This window comes from Mobula birostris, chromosome X, assembly GCF_030028105.1.
Source record: "Mobula birostris isolate sMobBir1 chromosome X, sMobBir1.hap1, whole genome shotgun sequence".
Lineage (NCBI taxonomy): Eukaryota > Metazoa > Chordata > Chondrichthyes > Myliobatiformes > Myliobatidae > Mobula > Mobula birostris.
Window position 1 is genome coordinate 68,382,220 of NC_092402.1, and position 26,105 is coordinate 68,408,324.

General features: G+C 42.9%; 1 protein-coding gene across 3 annotated transcripts in view; it reads right to left on the bottom strand.

The window, feature by feature from the left end:
• cdk2 (cyclin dependent kinase 2) overlaps positions 1 to 26,105 on the bottom strand; it is a 101,184-nt gene that overhangs the window by 38,096 nt on the left and 36,983 nt on the right. For 2 of the 3 annotated variants that reach the window (XM_072249393.1, XM_072249391.1), the window contains exon 1: positions 3,279 to 3,526. The exons of the other annotated variant lie outside the window; for it this stretch is intronic. In XM_072249393.1, coding sequence (XP_072105494.1) covers positions 3,279 to 3,394 — 116 coding nt within the window. In that variant the 5' untranslated portion in view covers positions 3,395 to 3,526. Of the gene's footprint in view, positions 1 to 3,278; positions 3,527 to 26,105 lie in introns of those variants that run through there. 3 annotated transcript variants of the gene reach the window in all.

Below are 26,105 nucleotides of genomic sequence, written 5' to 3' on the forward strand. Positions count from 1 at the left end.
CGAAGGAATACAGTGCACAAAAATGTGAAGTCACCTACTTTAGCAGATTTTTAAAAAAAGGCAGGCAAAGTTAAATTGGAAGAAATCGAAAGGCTCAGGGAACAGGGTACCCTTTGTACATGAATCACTGAAAGTCACGCTGAGATATAAGATTAGCCGCATTACCGAATGGTGGGGAAAGCACAAAGGGCTGGATGGTTTACTCCTGCTTCTGCTTCTTAAGCATATAAATCCTTGAAATAATAATTTGTATTTATGTGTTACAGTGGTAAAACATGCCAAGGAACTTGTGAAGCATCAAAAAGTGTTACCAAGCTGCACAAGATGACACTAGGACAGGTGGTAAGAAAATCCTGGATTTCAGGAGCATTTCATGAAAGGATTGGAGAAGTTTCAGGAGGAAATTCTAGAACTAATTAATATATTTTTGATGTCGTTAGCTGGTGGGCAGAATGGGGAGGTGAGAAGTTGTAAGGAAGACTGAGATTTGGTTTAGTGTCTCATAAGGAAATACTGTGCTGAATCAAAACCAATATTATGATCAAGTAATGGATACTGAAATCCTGGAGCTATTTAAGAAATAACTACCACTGAGAACCCAATAAAGTTTGATTTCTCTGAAGTATTGTGGAGGTGGCTATATCACAGCACTATGACCAACAAGAAGTCAACAAATGACATATGCCGATCGAGAGACAAGGCCCTAGGAGCAAGCAGTATCCCTACTTAGTTTGGAGGAGAGCAACTTCAGTCACAAATCCAAAACCTTGCCACTTAGCGATATGTCATGCAAGGGGAAACTCAAGCGACTCAAAGCTTGTGACCACCTTCAAGAAAGACAACAAATTTAATTGCAGTCATCGCACAAGACTGGCTGGGTTGTCTGCAACCAGTGGTCAGTTTCAAAAGAAGAGACCAGTTATTCAGAACAGAGACAGGAAAAAATTTCTTCAACCCAAGGTAATGGGACAATGGAATTTTTACCACCCTTTTCTTTTATTTATTCCAAATTCTGGTGAGGTTTTCATCCTCCACAATGTACACTGTATATCAACTCCAAGGGAAAAGAGAAGAATATCAACCATAACATGACCTTTTTCAATAGCACCAAAGCTTTCAAATTAAATCGAGAGGGCCTGTGGGGCAACCTTTTTCCAAATTTAACTGCTCCACATCATTGCAAAGTTGTTCACTGAATCATATGAGATAACTGATCTTACACTTAAACATCCACAAAGCAAAAGGAACTCTACTAACTTGCCCCTGCTGCACAACACCGCCACTTCACAATAGAAATTCAGGATCAAACACTATAGAACGTAATCTATTTCCCATTTCTCAGGATTCACCCGAGACTGAGAAAGACAACAGGTTGATGATGAATGCTCACCACTGCGTTCAGCATGTCAGCTTTGTCTTTTGCCAAGTGAGGAAAACTGTGTTTAAACATCAAGCTATAGGAAGCATGTTGAAGCATTGGAAAGGGTACAGAGGAGATTTACCAGGATGCTGCCTGGTTTAGAGAGTATGCATTATGATCAGAGATTAAGGGAGCTAGGGCTTTACTCTTTGGAGAGAAGGAGGATGAGAGGAGACATGATAGAGGTGTACAAGATATTAAGAGGAATAGATAGAGTGGATAGCCAGCGCCTCTTCCCCAGGGCACCACTGCTCAATACAAGAGGACATGGCTTTAAGGTAAAGGGTGGGAAGTTCAAGGGGGACATTAGAGGAAGGTTTTTTTACTCAGAGAGTGGTTGGTGCGTGGAACACACTGCCTGAGTCAGTGGTGGAGGCAGATACACTAGTGAAATTTAAGAGACTGCTAGACAGCTATATGGAGGAATTTAAGGTGGGGGGGGTTATAAGGGAGGCAGGGTTTGAGGATCGGCACAACATTGTGGGCTGAAGGGCCTGTACTGTGCTGTACTATTCTATGTTGTATGTTCTAAGCCTTTAAACCCACAAGAAGATTTGTGGTCTGCCAGGCAGCAGTGATCCCTGGCCTACAGTAGGAACCTCAAGGTACTGGAGCGATACCAACAATGTCGTCTCTGCAAAATCCTCCACATCTCCAATGTACCTGGCCTGTTCACACTCAGTTCCAGTGCGCAGTCAACATGTTCGACACCAGACTTGCAAAACAGTCCCTTGTCTTCAAGCTGTCATGGGAATCAAGTGAAAAGATTCAAAGATGTGGACAAGGCCTCCTCAAAGAAATACACCACCCTTCTGTCTTCCGTGAATCCTGGACAATGAGTCATAAAGACAGACAGTATGGAAACAGACAATTCACCCCCACCACCAGGAACCAACCTGTAGGCAAACATCCACATTAATCCCATCTTCCACCACTTGGCCCATAGCCTTCTATATCTAGATGATCCAAGCACTTGTCCAGATCTCTTAAAATGGCGTCAGCTACTTTGCTTCCCCCAGTCTCTCAGGCAGTGTATTTGGTACTCACCGCACTATGGGTCAAAGGCCCCCCACCCCTCAGATTCCAGTGGAGGAATAGTGCATTGAGAACACACAGACACGCTGCGTAAACAGTAGAATATGTGCACTACCTACTGATCAGGTACTATCTGTTTAATGTACAGTTGAATGTGGGATCCCATTTTAGCCTCATCTGTTATCCCTGAACTCTCAGAAATCATCAACCCCAAGAGACACTCAAGAAGGAAGATGCAACTAGGAGCTGAGCAAATCCACAAATATCACTCTCTGTCAAAGGCAATTACTGAACAGAAACCTCAGCTAACTTTATCTCTGGGTTCCCACAACAATCTTGGTGCCCCTTAGAATCACCCCGAGACCAGATTAACACAGGACAGAAATTAAAAACCAGCACGTGGCCAACCCAGGCGGTGTGTCCTGTCACATAAACCCAGAAAACTGACTCTAAAGAACAAATCCAGCCGCAGATGAAAATACATGCCCTTAATGTCATGACGTCAAGCGGAAACTGCACAAGCCTGGTTGTTAGTTTTTTTAAAGTCATCCTTTTCTGTACTTCCCAGGTCTTTTTATTTATCTGTTACTTGATGTTGATGTTTTCTCATCTTAAAAATGTAAGCAAATAAACTTGCAAAATCCAGTCCTTGAATAACTTATAACTCCCCGCCCGAACAGAGATAAACTTTGTATTGACCGAGAACTCGATCAGGACGAATAAAGCACAAAAAAACCCCTTGCATCTTTTGCCTGCGATGAGATCCCTACACCCCAGCCACACTGATAGCTGTATCCGCTGTCCGCGACCCTACATCACTCACGTGTCAAGTCGGATTTTCTTCAGGGCCACCACTTCTCCCGTGTCTTTGTTTTTGGCTTTATAAACCACACCGTACGTTCCTTCTCCTATTTTCTCTACTTTCTGGAAACTGTCCATTCTCTCAATCCCCCCACCCCACCCCGACCCTTATGCTCCAGTTAATGAATGACTAAATAATGGGCGACTTAATACTAGTGATCTGACACTGCAATTGTAACTTTCATCCGGGCTTGAAAATGACAAATAACAGTTAGCACCGCGCCATTACACTGCCTTTCCCGCGCTCTTTCAGACCCACCCACCTTTCACGCTATTGGTCCGCGAAATGTTAGCTAGCAGCGTCATCGAACGCATTATTAAAGAAGACTTGAATTCAATTCACTTTATTTCTTACATCCTTAACATACGTGAGGAGTAAAGATCTTTACATTACGTCTCCATCTAAATGTGCCACATGCAATCACAGTGATTTAAAACAATTTATAATAAATAGAAGAGTCAGTGTAATATTGAGTACACTTAAATCAGCGTGAGTTAGTCAGTCTGATGGCCTGGTGGAAGAAGCTGTCCCGGAGCCTGTCGGTCCTGGCTTTTATGCTGCGGTACCGTTTTCCGGATGGACAGTTTGTGGTTGGGGTGACTCGGGTACCCGATGGTCCTTTGGGTCCTTTTTACACACCTGTCTTTGTAAATGTCCTGAATCATGGGAAGTTCACAACTACAGATGTACTGGGCTGACCACACCACTCTCTGCAGAGTCCTGCGATTAAGGGAGGTACAGGTCCCTTACCAGGTAGTGATGCAGCCAGTCAGGATGCTCTCAATTGTGCCGTGGAGAAAGTTCTTAGGATATGGTGGGCCTATACCAAACCTCCTCAACCGTCTGAGGTGAAAGAGGCGCTTTCACCACACAGCTGGGGTGTACAGACCATGTGAGGTCCTCGGTGATGTGGATGCTGAGGAACTTGAAGCTGTTTACCCTCTCAACCCCAGCTCCACTGATGTCAATAGGGGTTAGCCTGTCTCCATTCCTCCTGTAATCCACAATCAGCTCCTTTGTTTTTTGCAACATTGACGGAGAGATTGTTTTCTTGACACCACTGTGTCAGAGAGATGAGTTCTTCCCTGTAGGCCTAATCATTTGAGATTAGGCTAATCGATGTAGTGTTGTCAGCAAATTTAATTAGTAGTTTGGAGCTGTGGGTGGCAACACAGTTACTGGTATACAGGGAGTAAAGGAGGGGACTTAGTACACAGCCCTGAGGGGCTCCTGTATTGAGGGGCAGAGGTGAGGAAGCCCACTCTTACCACCTGCTGGCGACCTGACAGGAAGTCCAGGAACCAGCTGTATGAGGCAGGGTCAAGGCCGAGGTCTCTGAGCTTCCTGTCGAGCCTGGATGGAATTATGGTGTTGAATGCTGAACTGTAGTCCAAGAACAGCATTCTCACATAAGCATCCTTCTTCTCCAGATGTGTAAGGATAGTATGTAGAGCAGTGGCTATTGCATCGTGTGTCGTTCGGTTGTGCCGGTAAGTGATTTGTAGTGGGTCCAATTTGGGTGATAGCAAGTTGCAGATGTAGTCCTTGACCAGCCTCTCAAAGCATTTGCTTATTATTGACAGAACGCCAGTTGTTCAGACATGTTACCTTGTTTTTTTTGGTACAGGGACCTGCTTTACAGCGATTGGGGAGACTCATTTACTGCTCATTTGGCTTTTACTAAAATAAATAATTGGCTTCCAGTTTTAGTTTAGTCAGGTTATCCCTTATTTAGTAAAATAAAAATATTCTAAAAAGCTGGAAATGCTCACCAGATCTGGGCAGCAACTGCAGAGAAACAAGATTAATGTCACCCTTCATCAAAACTAGCAACAAATAAGACGGAGAAAGAGGAAGAGTGAGAAACAAACAAAAGTAAGGTCCATGATGGGGTGGAAGATTCAATTGCAAAAGGCGAAATATTGGAATTGTTACTTTTTTATTCATGGCACCAGCCCTCTAGGCTAATCTCACCATTTTCTGCCTGTAAACAAAGGGACAGGCTGAAGCAATATCATGGACATGACTGGAGCCAAGAGGTGAATGTTTTTATTTGTTTAAATGTTCCTCTCCTTTAATTTCCATCATCTCTTGGGTAACATCCTGAAAAGTCTGCACCATTTTTCAATGGATGCCTGCAGTGAATCATGACCAAAATAAGCTTGCAGAAAGGTAGGGATGATTTTTATCTTGGAGTTGTAGCCAGATACACACAGGAAACAGAATTAGATTTATTACCACAACTTTATATAACGTGAAATTTGTTGTTTTGTGGCAGCAGTTCCGTGCAAAGACATAAAATCTATAAATCACAAAAATAAATAAGCAGTACAAGTACAAAGGCTGCTTGCTGTACCTGCTCCCAGATGGTAGTAATGTGAAGAGGGCATATCCCAGATGGTGTGGGTCCCTAGTGATAGATGCCACCTTTTTGAAGCACTGCCTCTTGAAGATATCTTTGATGCTGAGGTGGGTTGTCCCATGATAGAACTGGCTGAGTCGTCAACCCTCTGCAGAGCTGTGCATTGGAGCTTCCATACCAGGCTTTCGTGCAACAAGTCATAATACACTCCACCATACATCTGTAGATATTTATAAGAGTCTTTGGTGGCATACCAGATTTCCTCAAACTCCGAATGTGCTAAAACCCCATGCCTCCTTTGTGATTGCATCAATGTATTGGGCCAAGGATAGGTCCTTGGAGATGTTGACTTCCAGGAACTTAAAGCTGCTCACTCTTTCCACCACTGACCCCTCAAGTGTGTTCTTCTTACTGAAATCCAACAGTCAATTCCTTGGTCTTGTTGATGTTAGTGTGAAATTGTTATTGTGACACCACTCAACCAGCTGATCTATCTCATTCCTCTGTGCCTCCTCCTCACTCACCAACTACAGTGGTGACATTGGTGAATTTATTATTGGTGTTTTGAGTTGTACTTGGTCACACAGACATGAATGCAGAGAGGGTAGAAAAATCAGCTAAGCACACATCCTTGAGGTGCACCTGTGTTGATTGTCAGTGCGGAGGAGATGTTATTACCAATCTGCACTGACTAGTCTCTCGATAAGGAAGTTGAGGATCCAGATGCAGAGGGAGGTAGAGAAGCCCAGTTTTTGAAGCTTGTTGATTAATACTGAGGGAATGATGGTGTTGAATGCCAAACTGTAATCCATAAGTAGTAGCCTAACACATGTCTTAAGACCATAAGACACAGGGAAAGAATTAGGCCATTTGGCCCATCAAGTCTGCTCCACCATTCAATCATGTCTGATCTTTCTCCCCCTCCTCAGCCCCATTCCTTGGCCTTCTCCCCGTAACCTTTGATGCCATGGCCAATCTAGAACCTACCAATCTCCGCCTTAAATGCACCCAATGACCTGGTGTCCACAACTTCCATTGGTAACAAATTCCACAAGTTCACTACCCACTGGCTAAAGAAATTCCTCTTCTTTATATACCCTTCTATCTTGAGGCTGTGTCCCTTGTCCTAGACTCCCCCACCATGGGAAACATCCTTTCCAGATCTAGTCTGTCTAAGCCTTTCAACATTCAAAAGGTTTCAATGAGATCCCCCCCTCATCTTTCTAAATTCCCGTGAGTACAGGCCCAGAGCCATCAAATGTTCCTCATATGATAACCCTTTCATTCCCAGAATTCCCCCGGAATCATCCTAATGAACCTCCTCTGAACCTTCTCCACTGCCAGCACATATTTTCTTAGATAAGGAGCCCAAAACTGTAAACAATACTCAAGGTGAGGCCTCACCAGTGCCTTATAAAGCCTCAGCATCACATCCCTGCTCTTATATTCTACACCTCTTGAAATGAATGCTAACATTGGATTTGCCTTCCTCCATATCAACTGTGCCTGCAAGTTAACCTTCAGGGTGTTCTGCACAAGAACTCCCAAGTCCCTTTGCGTATCAGATTTTTGGATTTTCTCCTCATTTAGAAAATAGTCTGCACATTTATTTTTACTGCCAAAGTGCATGACCATGCATTTTCCAACATTGTGTTTCATTTGTCACTTTATTGCCCATTCTCCTAATCTAAGTCCTTCTGCATCCTACCTGTTTCCTCAACACTACCTGCCCCTCCACCAATCTCCATATCATCTGCAAACTTGGCAACAAAGCCATCTATTCCATCATCTCAATCATTTATATACACCATAAAAATAAGTGGTCCCAACACTGACCTCAACAGAACACCACTAGTAACTGGCAGCCAACTAGAAAAGGATCTTTTTCCCCACTCGCTGCCTCCTACCAATCAGCCAATGCTCTAACCATGCCAGTAACATTCCTGTCATACCATGGGCTCTTAACTTGGTAAGCAGCCTCATGTGTGGCACCTTGTCAAAGGCCTTCTGAAAGCCCAAAACTGCAACATCCACTGCACCCCCTTTCTCTATCCTACTTGTAATCTCCTCAAAGAATTCCAACAGGTTTGTCAAGCAGGATTTTCCCTGAAGGAAACCATGCTGACTGTCATATCTTGTCCTGTGTCACTAAGTACTCCATTACCTCATGCTTAACAATTGACTCAAACATCTTCCCAACCACTGAGGTCAGGCTAACTAGTCTATAATTTCATTTCTGCTACCTCCCTCCTTTCTTAAAGAATGGAGTGGCATTTGCAATTTTCCAGTCCTCTGGCACCATGCCAGAGTCCAATGATTATTGAAAGATCATTTCTAATGCCACCACAATCTCTAACGCTACCTCTTTCAGAACCCCAGGGTGCAGTTCATCTGGTCCGGGTGACCTATGTACCTTTAGGTCTTTCAGCTTTTGGAGCACCTTCTCTCTTGTAATAGTAGCTGCAGTCACTTCTCTTCCTTCACACACTACAACATCAGGCGTATTGCTAGTGTCTTCCGCAGTGAAGACTGATGTAATATACTCATTCATTTAATCTGCCATCTCCTTGTTCCTCATTATAATTTCTCCAGCCTCATTTTCCAGTGGTCCTATATCCACTCTCATCTTTCTTTTATTTTTTAAATACTTGAAAAAGCTTTTACTATCCACTTTGATATTGTTGGCTAGCTTTCTTTCATATTTCATCTTTTCCGTCTTAATGATTCTTTTAGTTGCTTTTTGTAGGTTTTTAAAAGCTTCCCAATCCTTTATCTTCCCGCTAATTTTTGCTTTGTTGTATGCCCTCTTTGTTTGCTTTTACAATTGCATTGACTTCCCTTGTTAGCCTCGGTTGTGCTATTTTGCCATTTGAGTGTTTCTTTGTTTTTGGAATACATCAATCCTGCACCTTCCTCATTTTTCCCAGAAACTCACAGGACTGCTGCTCTGCTCTCACCCCTGCCAGCATCTCCTTCCAATTTACTTTGACCAACTTCTCTCTCATACCACTGTAATTTCCTTTACTCCACTGAAGTACTGCTACATCAGACTTTACCTTCTCCCTATCAATTTTCAAATTGAACTCAATCATATTGTCATCACTGCCTCCTAAGGATTACTGTTCCTTTATTTTCCTGCTCCCTAATCGCTTCTGGTTCATTACATAACACCCAATCCAGTATAGCTGATCCCCTAGTTGGGTCAATGACAAGCTGCGCTAAAAAGCCATCTCTTAGGCATTCAACAAATGCACTCTCTTGAGATCCATTACCAACCTGAATTTCCCAATCTACCTGCATGTTACAATCTCCCATGACTACCATAACATTGCCCTTTTGATAGGCCTTTTCTATTTACCGTTGTAATCTGTAGTCCACATCCAAGCTATTGTTTGGAGGCCTGTATTTAACTGCCATTAGGGTCCTTTTACCCTTGCAGTTTCCCAACTCAACCCAGAAGGATTCAACATCTTCCGATCCTATGTCATATCTTTCTAATGATTTGATGACATTCTTTACCAGTAGAGCAACACCACCCCCTCTGCCTACTGTCCTGTCCCTTTGAAAAAATGTGTAACCTTGGACATTCAGTTCCCAGCTCCAACCACGATTCAGTGATGGCCACAACGTCATACCCAACTATCTGTAAAAGTGCAACAGATCATCCACCTTATTTCTTGAGATATAACACTTTGAGTATTGTATTTGCTACTTTTTTTAAAATTTTGCTTTCCTAATGTATTGATACTCACCCTACTGGCTGCAATTTTGTCCTATCTGCCCTTCCTGACAGTCTGACTGCCTCCTTTGCTTTTTAAGCATCCATCCTATCCTGAGTCCCTTCATTCCGGTTCCCAACCCCCTGTGAAATTAGTTTAAACCCTTCCTAACAGCTTTAACAAACCTGCTTGCGAGAATATTGGCCCCTTTGGGTTTAGCTGCAATCCATCCCTTTTGAACAGGTCATACCTCCCCCAGAAGAGATCCCAATGATCCAAGAACCTGAAGCCCTGCCCCCTGTACCAGCCTCTCAGCCATGCATTTATCTGCCAAATCATCCTGTTTCTACCCTCATTGGCGCGTGGCACAGGCAGCAATCCAGAAATTACTACCCTGGAGGTCCTGCTTCTCAACTTTCTGCCTAGCTCTCTTAATTCTCTTTTCAGGACCTCTTTGCTTTTCCTTCCTATGTCATTTTTACCAATATGTACCTAGATATCTGGCTGTTCCCCCTCCCTCTCCAAAATGCTGTGGACATGATCCGAGGTGTCATTGAGCATGGCACCTGGGAGGCAACATTCTATCCAGGTGTCCCATTCATATCCACAGAATCTCCTGTCTGTTCCTCTCACTATTGAGTCCCCTATCACTACCACTCCCCTCTTCTCCCTCTTTCCCTTCTGCACCACGGACCCATGTTCAGCGCCAGTAACCTGGTCTGCCTGGAATTCCCCTAGGAGGTCATCCCCCACAACACTATCCAAAACGGTATACTTATTATTGAGGGGAATGGCCACAGGGGTGCTCTGCGCTAATTGCCTAGTCACCGTCCCATTCCTTCTCCTGACAGTCACCCAGCTACCCGCCTCCTGCAACTTCGGAGTGACTACTTCCCTGTAACTCTGATCGATGATCTCCTCACTCTCCCGTATAAGCCGAAGCTCATCCAGCTGCTGCTCCAGATCCCTATCACGGTCTTCAAGGAGCTACAGCTGGATGTACCACACAGATGTAGTTCCCTGGGAGACTCTGGGTCTCCCAGGACTCCAACACCCAGCATGAAGAGCACACAATGGCCATTTAAACTATACTTAGTACCCCTGACACAGTAAGAAAAATGGGAAACTTAACAGAAACTTATCTGGACAACTTACCCAGAGCCATCACCTCTTCCGAGCTGAAGCCTCCTTTGAGCCGAAGCCTGACACTCTCACTCTCACCCCTGGCCCACTCCCAACAATGGCCACTCTGCTTGTCCCTTCCGTGCTTTTATTTACTCCTCCCTGCACTGCTCCCGCCGCTGATTGGCTGCCGGAATGACTTGGAGTTGTCCAGATGCTCCAAAGCAGAACAGAGAGCCAGTGAGATTGCAACCACTGTAGACCTACTGTGGTGGTAGGCAAATTACAGCATGTCCAGATCTTTGCTCAGGCAAAGTTAATTCTTGCCATAACCAACCTCTTGAAGCACTTCATCACAGTAGATATGAGTGCTACCTGGGAATAGTCATTGAGGCAGCTCTCCTTGCTCTTCTTGGGCACTGTTATAATTGTCACACTTTTGAAGCAGATGGGAACCTCAGACCACAGCACTGAGAGGCTAAAAATGTCCTCGAACACTCCAGCCAGGTACAGCTTGGCACAGTTTTTTAATACCCAGCCAGTACACCTTTGGAGCCTAATGCCTTGTAAAGGTACATCCTCTTGAAGGATGTTCGAACATTGGCCTCCAGGACAGATTTTCTAGATGTTGTGGAGATTTGTACAGGTGTAGTTTTATTATCCCTTTCAAAGCATGCAGAAAAGGTGATGAGCTCATCAGGGAGTGAAGCATTGCTGTTATTTATGCTGTTAGTTTTTCCCTTATAGGCATGCAAACCCTGCCCCAGCTGTTGTGCATCTGATTTTTGTCTATATCTTCACATGATATTGCCTTTTTGTATGTCATACCTGGATTTGTAGGACTTTGGATCACCTGCTAGCCCTCAGCAGACTGCGAGTCTCCTGGTTCACCCAGGGCTTCCGGTTTGGGGTATGTTCTTGAAGGCACAAACTGACCCACACAGGTCTTGATGAAGTCAGTGATGGCTGTGGCATATTCATTCAGATCGGAAGGTGAATCCCTGAATATGGTCCAGGCCACCAATTCAAAGCACTCCTGTAAGCCCTCCTCCACCTCCCTTCACCAAATCTTGTGGTTCTCACCACTGCTCTACTTGCATGAATTTATTTTTTCACTTCCTTAAAGAATTCAATCAGACTCCTAAGGCACAACCTGCCCCTCACAAAGCCATGTTGACTCCCTAATCAGACTATGCTTCTCTAAATGTTTGTAAATCCTGTCTTTTGAGAATCTTCTACAATAGTTTGTCCACCAGTGATGTAAGACTCACTGATGTATATATAATTCCCAAAGTTATCCTATTGCACTAGGCAACAAAGATTTTGCTTCCTGAATACTTTTGGGTGTACTTTATGGACTTCTGGCTGCTGATCTTGAAAATCACCATGAAATTTCCCTATCACGCACCATTTAAAAAAAAATTCCTATGTTTTTTATTTCAATTCATAATTTAAAATCCGAATACTGTAATTGATGCCAAGATTAAGGAAGGCATTTCATCAATGACAGGCAATTTGAAGAACTTCTAGTGGGACTGGAGAAAATCACATGGAAGACATTCAAGGATGTTGTTAAAAATTTTCTTAGCAATGACAGAGCACCAAATTATGTTCAGCTGGTTTAAGCATACAAAACCATGAAGTGCAACATGCCACTAGAGATTCATTTTCTGCATTCCCATTTAGACTCCTTCCCTGCAAATCTTGATGTTGTCAGTGATACGCATGGTGAAAGGTTTTACCAGGACATTGTGGTCATGGAGAAACAGTATCAGAGCAACTGGAATCCATCAATGCTGGCAGATTATTATTGGACACTTAAGTGAGTAGCCTCAGACACTGAGTACAAATGAAAATCATCGACAAAGCATTTTTAGCTTAGTTAAACTTTTGCAAAGTGTCAGCACTGTTACGCAATAAAATGCATTATATTCAATAAAAGTTAATTTCTTGGTTTCTCCACGTTCTTATGTGATACAAGTCATCTGAAATTTTATTTGTGTTCAGTTTCAAGCGGTCTACCATAAACAAAAGATAAATTCTGAGGAAGCAACACTTTCAAAAAATTTGTTGTCCATACTGTATTACCTTTCTTTACATTCTTCCAGATCCCTCTCATTGGTGAATACTGAAGCAAAGTATTCATTAAAAGTATTCCTATCTTCTCCAACTTCAAGCACTTTTCCTCTTCTAACCCTGATCAGTTGAATTGAATTGACTTGACTTTATTACTTACATCCTTCATATACATAAGGAGTAAAAATCTTTAAGTCTCTGTCTAAATGTGCAACGTGCAATAGAAAATAGAAAAAATTATAGTAATTTATAATAAACAGTCCTACTCTCAGTCTAATTATCCTCCTGTTCTCCATGTACATGTAATACACCTTGGGGTTTTCCTTAATCCTACTTGCCAAGCCTTCTCATGTTCCCTTCTAGCTCTCCTAAGACCATTTTTCAGCTCCTTCCAGGCTACCTTGTATCTCTCAAGGGCCCTATTCTATCTTTGCTTCCTAAACCTCCTTTCTTCCTCTTGACCAAATATTCCACTTCTCGTCAACCATGGTTTTTTTTACCTTACCATCCTTTCCCTGCCTCAATGGGACAGACCCATCCAGAACCCCATGGAAGTGCTCCCTAAGCAACCTCCACATTTCCATTGCTCATTTCCCCAAGTACATCTGTTCCCAATTTACACTCTCAAGTTCCTGCCTAATAGCATTATCATTCACCCTCCCTCAATTAAATACTTCTCCATGTTATCTGCACCTATCCCTCTCTAATGCTATGGCAAAGGTCAGGGAATTGTGGTCACTGTCTCTGAAGTGTTGACCCACCGAGAGATCTGTCACCTGACCAGGTTCGTTGCCTAGTACACTAAATCCAGTATGACCTCTCCTCTAGTCGGCCTGGCTACATATTGTGTCAAGAATCCATCCTGGACACACTGAACAAACTCCACCCCATCTGAACCTTTTGCACTAAGGAGGTGCCAATCAATATTAGGGAAGTTGCAGTCACCCATAACAAGCATGTTATTTTTGCACCTTCCTAAATCTTGATCTGCTCCTCAGTGTCTGTTGCTAATGGGGGTGGGGGAGGAGGTCTATAGAACACTCCCAATAGTGATTGCTCCTTTCGTGTTTCTGATTCCACCATACTGACTCAGTAGGTAATCACACCTTAACGTCCTCCCTTTCTGCAGCTGTGAAACTCTCCCTGATTCACAATGCTACTCCCCCACTTTTTTCCCTTTCACTCTTAAACATCTAAATCCCAGAATAACCAGCGGCCATTCCTGCCCTTGTGACAGGATGAGAGGAGACATGATAGAGGTGTACAAGATATTAAGAGGAATAGATAGAGTGGATAGCCAGTGCCACTGCTCAATACAAGAGGACATGGCTTTAGGGTAAGGGGTGGGAAGTTCAAGGGGGATATTAGAGGAAGGTTTTTTACTCAGAGAGTGGTTGGTGCGTGGAATGCACTGCCTGAGTCAGTGGTGGAGGCAGATACACTAATGAAGTTTAAGAGACTACTGGACAGGTATATGGAGGAATTTAAGGTGGGGGGTTATATGGGAGGCAGGGTTTGAGGGTCGGCACAACATTGTGGGCCGAAAGCCCTGTACTGTGCTGTACTATTCTATGTTCTATGCAACAATAAGTTTTAAGATTTAACCGTTAAAGTTTAAAATATAAACTGAGACCTGGATTTGACTTTTGTACTTCACTGACACATTGACAAGGAAGATTGATTGCCAAAAAAGGATTCAGTCCTGACCTTGTGAGAAATTTACACCAGATGCTTCAGTTTCTTCCCACATCCCAAAGGTGTGCTGGTAGGTTAATTACCTCTTGATGTAGGTAAGTAGAAAAAGGGAGTTGATGGGCACATGTGAAAGACAGGTGATGGGGAAATGAAATGGAAAATGGGATTACTCTGTTGGGTGAGATAGCCTTCCTTTGCGATGTAGTAAATAAAGCTGAAGCTTTTAAGGACTGACCTAATTCTACTTTCAGAGTTGTCATCTGAATCTTTTACCCAAATATTCACCATTGCAGCTTTATTGAGCAAGTGATTGGAGTTGCCCATAATCCACTAGAACTCCTACGCACTGAAGAGTTGGAGTCATGAGTGTGAAATAACTTGTATTCCACTGGAGACTGAATATGCATGTTTCTGCAATTTGTATGTTCTTTTAGTCTTGTGAATAGTCTGTGAATGAGATCATTCAAGAAAAGGGCCATGTTGTTGTCCATCCCCATTTGACTCTGTTGCTTGCTGGGCCATTTCAGAGGGTCTTAGGAGTCAACCACACTGATGAGTTGAGCCACATATGGATGGCAGATTTCCATCTCTGAAAGATAGCACCAAACCCAGAGGGTTTTTATGACAATCAGGTTTCATGGATAATAAAGGTTACTCCTGATTGATTTAATTACTTAAATTACTCAGTCTTAATTCCAGACTTCAATACTGAATTAAATTCCCCAGTTGCAGTGTTGACATTTGTGTTTCTCAATACTTGTTGAGATGCTTAACAATATGGTGCTATATTCAATAACTTGAGCTGAGAATCTTTCTTCTATTCTGGGAATCTATGGTCTGTGACTGCTCAAGGTGGAAAATGAATATTCAGGAATATTTCTGAGAATCTCAAGTTCATGTGTCAGGAAAACACAGGAGCCCATTGTAAAATACCTACCTACCTGCCTGCCCCATAAGACACCTCCTGCTCTAAGTTCCCTGGTGTAATATTTCCAAGAAAACAATAATAAACAGGTTAACCTTAATGCCTACCAGGTCACCACAAGAAGGAAGTCAGTTTGCAGTGTCATCCAGCAATCTAAATAAAATTTGGAAAACCCAAGTGGTATTCTGCCAAAATGGCTTAACGTTGTGTAGAATTGCTTTGTAACCACTATGCATTAGTATCGATATCTAGTAGAATCAATGTTAAACATTCCATGCAAAAGGGGTGGCATGATGGTACAGCTACCTCACAACTCCAATGACCCAGGTTCAAAGCTGACCTCCAGTGCTGTCAGTGTGGAGTTTGCAGGTTCTCTCTGCGACTGCACGGGTTTCCTCCCACATTCCAGAGATACAGGGTTCAGTAGGTTAAATGGACAGTGTAAATTGCCCCGGGTTTGAAGGCGAGTGGTATAATATGGGTAGCAGTTGATGGGAATGTGTAGGAAATAAATTGGGATAGTGTTGGATTTGTGTAAATGGATTCTCGGTGGCTAGCATAGACTCAATGAGCTGAAGGGCTTGTTTCCATGCTGTACGACTCTATAACGAAAAGCAGCAATCAATTAAATTAATGGAATGTAAATCATATAGACTAAAACCATGAGTACTGATCAGAGGAGACTGTAATCTCATGTTATCTCTTCACCTTAAGCCATCCCTCAGGATCAAAGATGACTTACTTCCTTCCACTCTGGTTTTGTGGATTCTGAGGTGACTGGTGAGGCCAATGTGTGAACAGCACTTTTCCACAGATGGGGCAGAAGGTTTCTGATGGGGTGGGTAGACAGCTTGTGAGATGGCTGACTGCTTTCACAGTTACTCCGTGTTCAATGTGCTCCCATTGCACAGGCCTGCAGTTCACAATACTGTTCTTAGTACACCTTCTCCACTTTGAGCTGTCATGGGGTAGAGATCTCCAGGGGTCAAAGGGGATGTTGTATTTGTTCAAGGAGGTTTTGAGCACAACCTTGAATCTTTTCCTCTGACCATCTGGTATCTTCTTCCTGTAACACTGCTTGGAATAATGTGTGTATTTTGGGAGTGTGGTGTCGGGCATGCCAATGCCGTGGCCTGGCCAACAGGGTCAACTAGACCTCTGTACTGGGGAAAGGGCATTTATGTTGGCATGTTTATCCTGCTGTGGATGGTGTAAATCTCAAAAGCAGATAGGCAGGAAGGGATCACAGTAACTTGGAAGACCTTGAACTTTGTGCCAAGTCTCTAGCTTTGATCTTCAAACACCCTTTTCTTTGGATGACCAAAAGCTGCAGTGTGTGAATTTCATCATCAATGTCTGCATTTGGTGAGTGGTATCTCCCAAGATATGGGAAGCAATCCTCATCTTCTCGAGTCTTTCCCTGAACCTTCATTGCCAGAGCACAGCAAGGTCAGGTTGGTAGAGGATTTTTGCCTTGAAGGTGTTGAGTGCACAGCTCATCCTCCCATATGTTTCAGGAAATGATTCGACGATGGCTTGGCAGTTAGCCTCTGAGTGTGCGCAAACACAGTGTCATCTACCTACTTCAAGTCATCTTCTGAGATTCTGGTGATTTTGCTGAGGGTTGAAAAGTCTTCTATTAGTTCTGAACATTTGCTCCTCTCCCACAGGATGTGTGGGGTGGGGTGAAGAGCAACATTATGACAAGGATGATTGAATAAATGTGTTGGGGTAATACACCATAAGACATAGTAGCAGAATTAGGCCATTCAGCACATCAAGTCTGCTCTGCCATTCAGTCACAGTTGATTTATTTTCCCTCTCGACCTTGTTCTCCAGCCTTCAGCTCATATTCCTTGATTCCCTTACTAATCAAGGACCTATCAACCTCCACTTTAAAGATACCCAATGACTTGGCCTCCACAGCAGGTTGTGGCAATAAATTTCACAGATTCACCACCCTCTGGCTACAGAAAATTCCTCCTCATCTCTGTTCTCAAGGGACGTCCAGAGGCTGTGCCCTTTGGTCCTAGATTCTCCCTCTGTAGGAAACATTCTCTCCACGTCCACTCTATCTAGATCTTACAATATTTAATAGGTTTTAATGAGATAACCCTTATTCTTCTAAACTCCAGTGAGTACAGGCCCAGAACCATCAAACATTCCTCATATGTTAACCTTTCATTACCAAGATAATTCTCATGAACCTCCTCTGAACCCTCTCCAATACAAACATATCTGTTCTTAAGATAAGGGCTCTAAATTGCTCACAATACTCCAAGTGTGGTCTGACCAATGTCTTACATGCAAAGCCTTGCTATTATATCCTAGTCCTCTTGAAATGAATGCTAACATTGCATTTGCCTTCCTTACTGCTAACTCAATCTGCAAATTGACATTTGGGGAATCCTGCACAAGGGAATAAACAATATAATCTGCAATGTTTTTCTTTGAATTAGTTCTGTCAGAATTTGGAATCTGCTTCTCTAAAAAGAGGGCGCTTATGATTTAAGTGTTCCTGTTTGTTAATTTAATCATCAATTTCCTGAAAGAGTTGAATACTGTGTTCACTTGTGGTCATGAGACACTGGGATGACATTCAAACATTGGCAGCAGGTCTGAGAATAGTCATGAGGCAATCCCCGAATGCTAGAGGTTTATATTGAGGAATGAATGGAAAAAATGGGCTTTTCAGCCTTGGGAAGAGGTATCAAATGTGCAGTGTTATAGAAATAGATCACATGCAACCAATCCATCTTGGAAATTAAGGTATGAATGTAGGACAAAGTGACAAAGATTCAAACTGACTGTAGACAAATACAGGTCCTTCTTTACACATAAGTGACCAATATTTGTGACATTGAGACAAAAATCTAGGAATCATTTGATCAATGTAGAATGGCAATAAGAGAAGTTGAGCATCATTACAGTGAGAGCTTCTGTGTGTGTTGTTTAGTGCATGTAATGTGTCTGAGATCCTTACTGAATTCAACCTGCCTCACGTAGAACATCTATACCTGGACTACTGCCAATCCAATTTAGGCCCAGCCTTGAATCTGCTTAGATGGGTTCTCATAAGGAGCACATTGATCCATTTCTCCCCTATAAGAGGTTAAAAACCTGATATTCAAGCTTTATTTTGATGCTGGGAGGATGTTCCCAAAAGCCAGAGTCGAGAACCCGGAGTCACAGTCTCAGCATAATGAGATCAGGAGAAATTTCTTCACCCAGAGCCTGGTAAACTTGTGGAATTTTCTATCACAAAAAGCAGTGGAGGCTCAAGTCATTAAATACACAATAAGTGAGTACTGTAATCTATTTCTTCATACCAAAGGGATCACAGGATATGGGGGTACTGGAATGCATAATTAACCATGACTGTAGCGAATCAATGTTTTGGGAACAGCTTCTTCCCCTCCACTATCAGATTTCTGACCAGTCCATGAACGATGAATACTACCTCACTATTTTACTCTTTTTTTGCACTGCTTAGTTCAAATTCAGAATCAGAATCAGGGTTAATGTTATTGGCATATGTTGTGAGATTTGTTGTTTTGCAGCAGCAGTACATTGCAATATATAATAAAAAATTACAGTAAGTATATATAAAAATAAATTAAGTGGTGCAAAAAGAGAGTAAAATAAAAAGAAAAAGTAGTGAGATAGTGTACATGGGTTCATTGTCCATTCAGAAATTTGATGGCTGAGGGGAAGAAGCTGTTCCTAAAGCATTGAGTGTGTGACTTCAGGTTCCCATCCCTCTTCCTTGACAGTAGCAATGAGAAGAGGGCATGTCCTGGGTGATGGGGATCCTTAATGATGGATGCCACCTTTTTGAGGCGGTGACTTTTGAAGATGTCCTTGATGTTGGGGAGGCTCGTGCCTCTGATGAAGCTGGCTGAGTTTACAACTTTCTGCAGCTTTTTCCAATCTTCTGTAGTGGTCCCTCCTTACCAAATGGTGCTGCAAACAGTTAGAAAGTTCCCCATGGTACATCTATAGAAATTTGCGAGTATCTTTGGTGACATACCAAGTCTCCTCAGACCCTAATGAAATATAGCCGATGTCGTGCCTTCTTTGTAATTGCATCAATGTGTTGGGCCCAGGAATTCAGAGATGTTGACACCCAGGAACTTGAAACTGCTCACCCTTTCCACTGCTGATCCCTCGATGAGGACTGGTGTGTGTTCCCTCATCTTTCCCCTTCCTGAAGTCCACAATCAATTCCTTGGTCTTATTGATGTTGAGTGCAAGGTTATTGTTGCAACACCACTCAACCAGCTGATCTATCTCACTCCTGTATGCCTCCTTGTCACCATCTGAAATTCTGCCAACAACAGTTGTGTCATTGGCAAATGTATAGCTGGCATTTGAGCTGTGCCTAACCAAACAGTCATGGATGTAGAGAGAGTAGAGCTGATTGTCAGTGAAGAGAAGATATTATTTCCAAGCTGCACAGACTGTGGTCTCCCGATGAGGAAGTCAAGCATCCACTTGCACAGGGAGGCAAAGGGGCCCAGGTTTTGGAGCTTTTTTATTAGTAATGAGGGTATGATGGTGTTGAACACTGAGCTGTAATCAAAAAACAGCAGCCTGACATAGATATTGCTATTGTCCAGCTGATCCAATGCTGAGTGGAGAGCCAGTGAGATTTATTTATTTATACTGTATATTTACTGTAACTTATAATCATTTTTATGTATTGCAATGTACTTCTGCCACAAAACAACTAACTTCACAACATATGTCAGTGATAATAAACCTGATTTGATTCTGAATCATTCAGGATGCTCTTGCACTTGTACTTGAATGCTGAAGCTGAGTGCTTTCTTCCTGTGCCTCTTTGCTATGTCGCTATGCGAGAATGAATATATATATATATATATATATATATATATATATACACACACAATATCTCTCTCTCTCTCTCTATCTCTATCTCTACCTCTCTCTCCTCTCTGCCCCCCACCCCCAATATTTTGGATCCAACAGAAACATTATTTGAGAGGTCTGGTACACAGCCACCATTATTATTTAAGAAAAGATATAACTCTAAACTACTAATGCCTTTCCCAACAGTTTTACCAAACTAGTTCTAAGGAAGTGTTTGGCTTTATCTCTGTTTCCCCCACCTGGTGGGAAGACAGCTAAACTGGGAACAGCAACACAAGCAGGTGTGAATCTGAATCTCACAATTTGGCACTAAGCATTAGTGCCTGCAATCAGCATTTTACACATCACAAGTACTTGAATCTGCAAGGACTAGATGTTCTTTACAGCTTTCAAAATAAACATATCTATCACACAGTGGCTGTGAAACTGATTTCTGTGTGGAATCTACCTCTGGCTTCTTTTTTCCACTACAAATCTTGAACTGTCTCCCCTGTCTCTTCCACTTTCATCCCTAAAACAAGAAAGGACCTTATGGGGTTCCTTGCTGTGGAAATTTTATGAATTTTATTTAGCGATACAGTGCGGAACAGGCCCTTCCGGCCCTTTGGAGCCACACCACCCCAGCAATCCCTGACAAACCTGATTTAACCCTAACCTAATCACAGGACAATTTACAATGACCAATTAACCTACCCGGTAGGTCTTTGGACCGTGGGAGGAAACTGGAGCACCCGGGGAAAACCCAGACACTCCATGGGGAGAATTTACAGAGCCTCCTTACAGAACAGCACCGGAATGGAACTCCGAATTCCGGACACCCCACGCTGAAGTAGCGCCACGATAACTGCTACATTACCGTGGCTACTAAGATCAAGGCTATCACGGTGGTGGTGCAGCAGTTAAATGATTCATGTAATCCACAGATCCAGACTGACAATCTCAAATCCCACCATGACAGCTGGGGAATTTAAGTACAGTTAATAATTTGAATTTCATCTTGGTAATGAGAACCATGAAAAACTAACTGGTTGCATCACAGCCTGGTATGGAAACACCAATGCCCAGGAACAGCAGAGGCTGAAGAAAGTGATGGGTACAGCCCAGACCATCACAAGCAAAACCCTCTCCACCACTGAGAACACTTACATGGCGTGCTGCCACAAGAAAGCAAAATCCATCATCGAAGGCCCCACCATCCAGGCCATGCCCTTTTCTCACTGATTCATTAATATCTTTCAGAGGAGTGAAGCTAGCATCCTTATCTGGTCTGGCCTACACATGACTCCAGGACTACCGGAAGTGATTGAATTTTAATTGTCCTCTTAAATTGCCTAGCTAGCCACTCTATTGTATCAGTACCATTACATTGCAAAAAAGAAGCAATATCTTTGGAAACAGCTCTATTTCTATCCTTAATATCTCTCTTTTTTTCCTTTCCAGGGTTCTTTTGAAGGCCCTGACCTGGAGTTACATTCTGACTGTGGTTCTTTGCGGAAATGGGACCTGCTCTCAGGGCCTCATGACTGGCTGCTTTTTGATATGCCAAGGACGCAGCCTGGAAGCTAGCGTACCTTCAGGGTGCTGGATTTTTGTGGCTCTGGAGGCCGACGGACTTGAGGCCGCCGCCATCTGGTGCGTCATGGGAGTACACGGAAGATCATAAGCAGCAAGCTGGCTGCTGGCTGTATGCCCGGAGACCCGAGTTCTTTGGGCACAGAGCTCAGAAAAAGCAGCGCAACAGACTTTTAGCACCATAAATCAGCCAGTTGTTTTGTTATGTCTCCCCTCTCTCTTTCTCCCTTATTAGGGAGAGAGAGCCTGTGGTATGTCAAATACCGGGTGAAACAGTAGTCTTTGGGGTACTGCAAGTCTGTGTCTTTATTGATGTTTTGCTGCACGCTTGAGTGTTCGGTGGGGGGTGCTGATGCTTTTTTGCTGCTGGGGGGAGGGGGGTTGTTGCTTTGCTGCTGTTTATGCATGGGAGGGGGAGTTGGGGGGTACTTTAGGGGTTCTAACATTTAACTGTCATTCATTCTTTGGGGCACTCCTCTGTTTTCATGGATGTTTGCAAAGAAAAAAAACTTCAGGATGTATATTGTATACATTTCTCTGACATTAAATGTACCTTTGAAACCTATTGATAAAACTGAATGGACCACCAGATATTGAACTAGGCACTGAGTTTGGATGAAAAGTTATTCCCAGCCCAGTTGACCTTGCAAAGTCCTCCTCACAAACATCAGTCGTACCAAGCCCTACCTTACAGTGCGCCCCACTCTTCCATCACAGTCCCTGGGCAATGTCTGCCCCATCAGCAAGACAGATCCACCAGAACGGGATTTAAGGATCTAAACTAAACAGGCCAAGTCATGAAGGACCAGAGCCACCAGACTGGGTCTATGACAGGTAATAAGTGAAACAACACAAGGGATTAAAGCACTTGGCTTCAGCCTCACCAATCTAGCACACTGATGCACATCCTGATACACATATGTTACAAATTGTCAGCATATACCTCCCCTAACTTTCTAACTTCCCCATCCTCCTCCCTGGTTAATTCTGATTTTCACAACATCATACATATCTCCTGGCTCCACATAGAGACTTCCCTTTTGTTCCCTGAGAGGACAACTCTTGTAAAGCTAAGGTGAGAATGAAAAGCAACATTTAATCGATTGTGGTGTTAAGGCACCATGGAAAAACTGAAGTCATAGAGTCACAGAACACTATAGCACAGTAACAGGTTCTGTGGCCCATCCAGCCTGTGCTGAGCTATTAATCTGCCCACTCCCATCATTATCCTGCTCCCGGACCATAGCCCTTCATACCCCTCCTATCCATGTACCTATCCAAATTTCTCTTAAGTGTTGAAATCAAACCCGCATCCATCATTTCTGCTGGAAGCCTGTTCCATGCTCACATCACCCTCTGAATGAAGAAGATTCCCCTTAAACATTTCACCTTTCACTCCAACCTATGATCCCTAGTTCTAGTCTCACCAAACCTCAGTGGGAAAAGCCTGTTTGCGTTTACCCTAAATATATAATTTTGTATACCTCTATCAAATCTCCCCTCATTCCTCACTCTCCTACGCTCCAGGGAATAAAGTCTCAACCTATAACTTAGATCCTCAAGCCCTAAAACCATCCTTGTAAATTTCCTCTATACTCTTTCAATCTTATTGATACCTTTCCTGTAGGTAGGTGATCAGAACTGGACATAATACTCCAAATTAGACCTCATCAACATTTTAGACAATTTCCAATTCCTGTACTCAATACTTAGACAATGTGCCAAAAGCCTTCTTTATGACTCTATCTACCTGAGACACTACATTCGAGGAATTATGGATCTGTATTCTCAGATCCCTCTGTTCTACCAAACTCCTCAATGTCCTTCTTTTCTGCCGACTATGCCCTCAATCATGGTGTCATCTGCAAATCTGCTGATCTAGTTTACTACATTATCATCCAGATCATTGATATAGATGACAAACAACAATGGACCCAACACTCAGTCAGGGAGGCAACCATCTAATACCACTCTCTGGCTTCTTCTGCAAAGCTAATGTTGAATCCAATTTACTATCTCATTCTGAATGCCAAACAACTGAACCTCTTGACAAGTCTCTAAAGTCCAGGTAGTCAATCCACTGCCTTTCCTTTATAGATTTTCATGGTAACATCCTCAAAAAGCTCTATAAGATTTGTTAGATATGACCTACCATGCACAAAGCCATATTGACTATCCCTAATTAGGCCTTGTCTATCCAAATGTTTATATATCTGATCTCATACTAGAATACCCACTCCTGACATCAGGCTGAAAGGCCTCTAAATTACTGCTTATTCTTAGAGCTTTTCTTGAAGAATGGAACAACATTGGTTATCCTCCAGTCCGCCAGGAGCTCACCCGTGGCTAAGGATGTTTTAGATACCTCTGCTAGGGTCCCTGCAATTTCTGTACTTGCCTCCCACAAGGTCTGAGGGGACATCTCATCGGGCCCAGGGGATTTAACCATCCTAATTTGCATCAAGACAGCAAGCACCTCCTCTTCTCTAACCCTTATATGTTCCATGCTGTTTGGCCTCAGTTGGTTAGACTCTGTGTCTGTCTCCTGAGAGAATATAGGTGCAAAAAATCCATTTAAGATCTTCCCCATCACTATCAGCTCCATGCATAGATGGCCATGCTGATCTTCAAGTAGGTCAATTTTGTCCCTTGTTGCCTTTTGCTCTTAATGTATCTGGGAAAGCCCTTGGGGTTCTCCTTCACCTTCTCTGCCAGAGAAACCTCATGCCTTCTTTTAGTTCTCGTGATTTACCCCTGAAGTGTTCTCTTCCATTTCTTGTACTCCTCAATCACCTCATTAGTTCCTTGCTGTTTATACCTGCTATGCACCTCCTTCTCCTTAAGCAGGGCCTCAATATCTCTCAAAAACAAAGCTCCCTAAACCTATTATCCTTGCCATTTATTCTAACAGGAACATACAATCTCTGCACTCTCAAAGTTTCACTTTTGAAGGCATCCCACTTATCAAGCATGAACACAACCTATTCCAATCTGCACTTGCCAGATCTTTTCTGATGCCATCAAAATTGGCCTTCCTGTTGTTCTCTGGTCCTGTTGTTCTCCATAATTACTTTGAAACTAATGAAATTATGATCGCCAGATCCGAAGTGTTTCCGTATATGTACTTCTGTCATCCACCCTGACTTGTTCCTTAATAGGATATCCAATATCGTGCTCTCTATAGTTAGAACTTCTTATATATCAGAATCAGGTTTACTATCACTGGCAGTTCAATGCAATACATAATATAGAAGAAAAAAAAATCCCAGGATACTGACGGACTTTTACCGCTGTGCCATTGAGAGCATACTCACCAACTGCATCTCAGTGTGGTATGGCAATCGTATCGGACCGCAAAGCACTCCAGCGTGTGGTGAAAACTGCCCAGCAGATTATCGGCACCCAATTGCCCACCATTGAGAACATCTACCATAAACGCTGCCTGGGCAGGGCGAAAAGCATTATCAAGGATACATCTCACCCTAAGTATGGACTGTTTACTCTCCTCCCATCTGGTAGGCACTACAGGAGCCTCCGCTCCCACACCAGCAGGCACAGGAAGAGCTTCTTCCCTGAGGTTGTGACCCTGCTGAACCTCACATCACAGCGCTAAGCAGTATTGCACTCATATTGGACTGTCTCAGTACTTTTATATTTGTATGCTGTAGCACTTACTTCTTATTCGCAGTTATTTTGTAAATAACACTATTCTTTTGCACTTCTGGTCAGATGCTAATTGCATTTCATTGGCTTTGTATCTGTACTCAGCACAATGACAATAAAGTTGAATCTAATCTAATCTAAATCAATTACAGTATATGTATATTGAATAGATTAAAAACTGTGCAAAAGCAGAAATAATATATATTAAAAAATGAGGCAGTGTTCATGGGTTCAATGTCCATTTAGGACATTACCCGTGAACTAGGGAACTTGGAACTGCTCTCCCTCTCCGCTTCTGATCCCTCTATGAGGATCGGATGGCAGAGGGGAAGAAGCTGTTCCTGAGTCACTGAGTATGTGCCTTCAGGCTTCTATAATATCACAAGCTTATTTTTTTTGCAACTGTCTGCTATCTCTCTACAAACTTGCTCTTCTAAATCCCACTGACTATTGGGTGGTCTATAATATAATCCCATTAAGGTGGTCACCCTTTCTTATTCCTCAGTTCCACCCATATAGCCTCAGTAAATGAGCCATCCAATCTGTCCTGTCTGAGCACTGCTATGACATTTTCCTTGACTAGTAATACCGCCCCTCCCCTTTTAATTCCTCCCACTCTATCACACCTAAAACATGGAATCCCAGAACATTGAAATACCAGTACTCTCCCTCCTGCAGCTAAATCTCACTAATGGCTACAATGTCATAGTTAATGGGCAGGGCATCAAAGAGAAAACTCTCCTCTGGTTGGAGTCAGACCT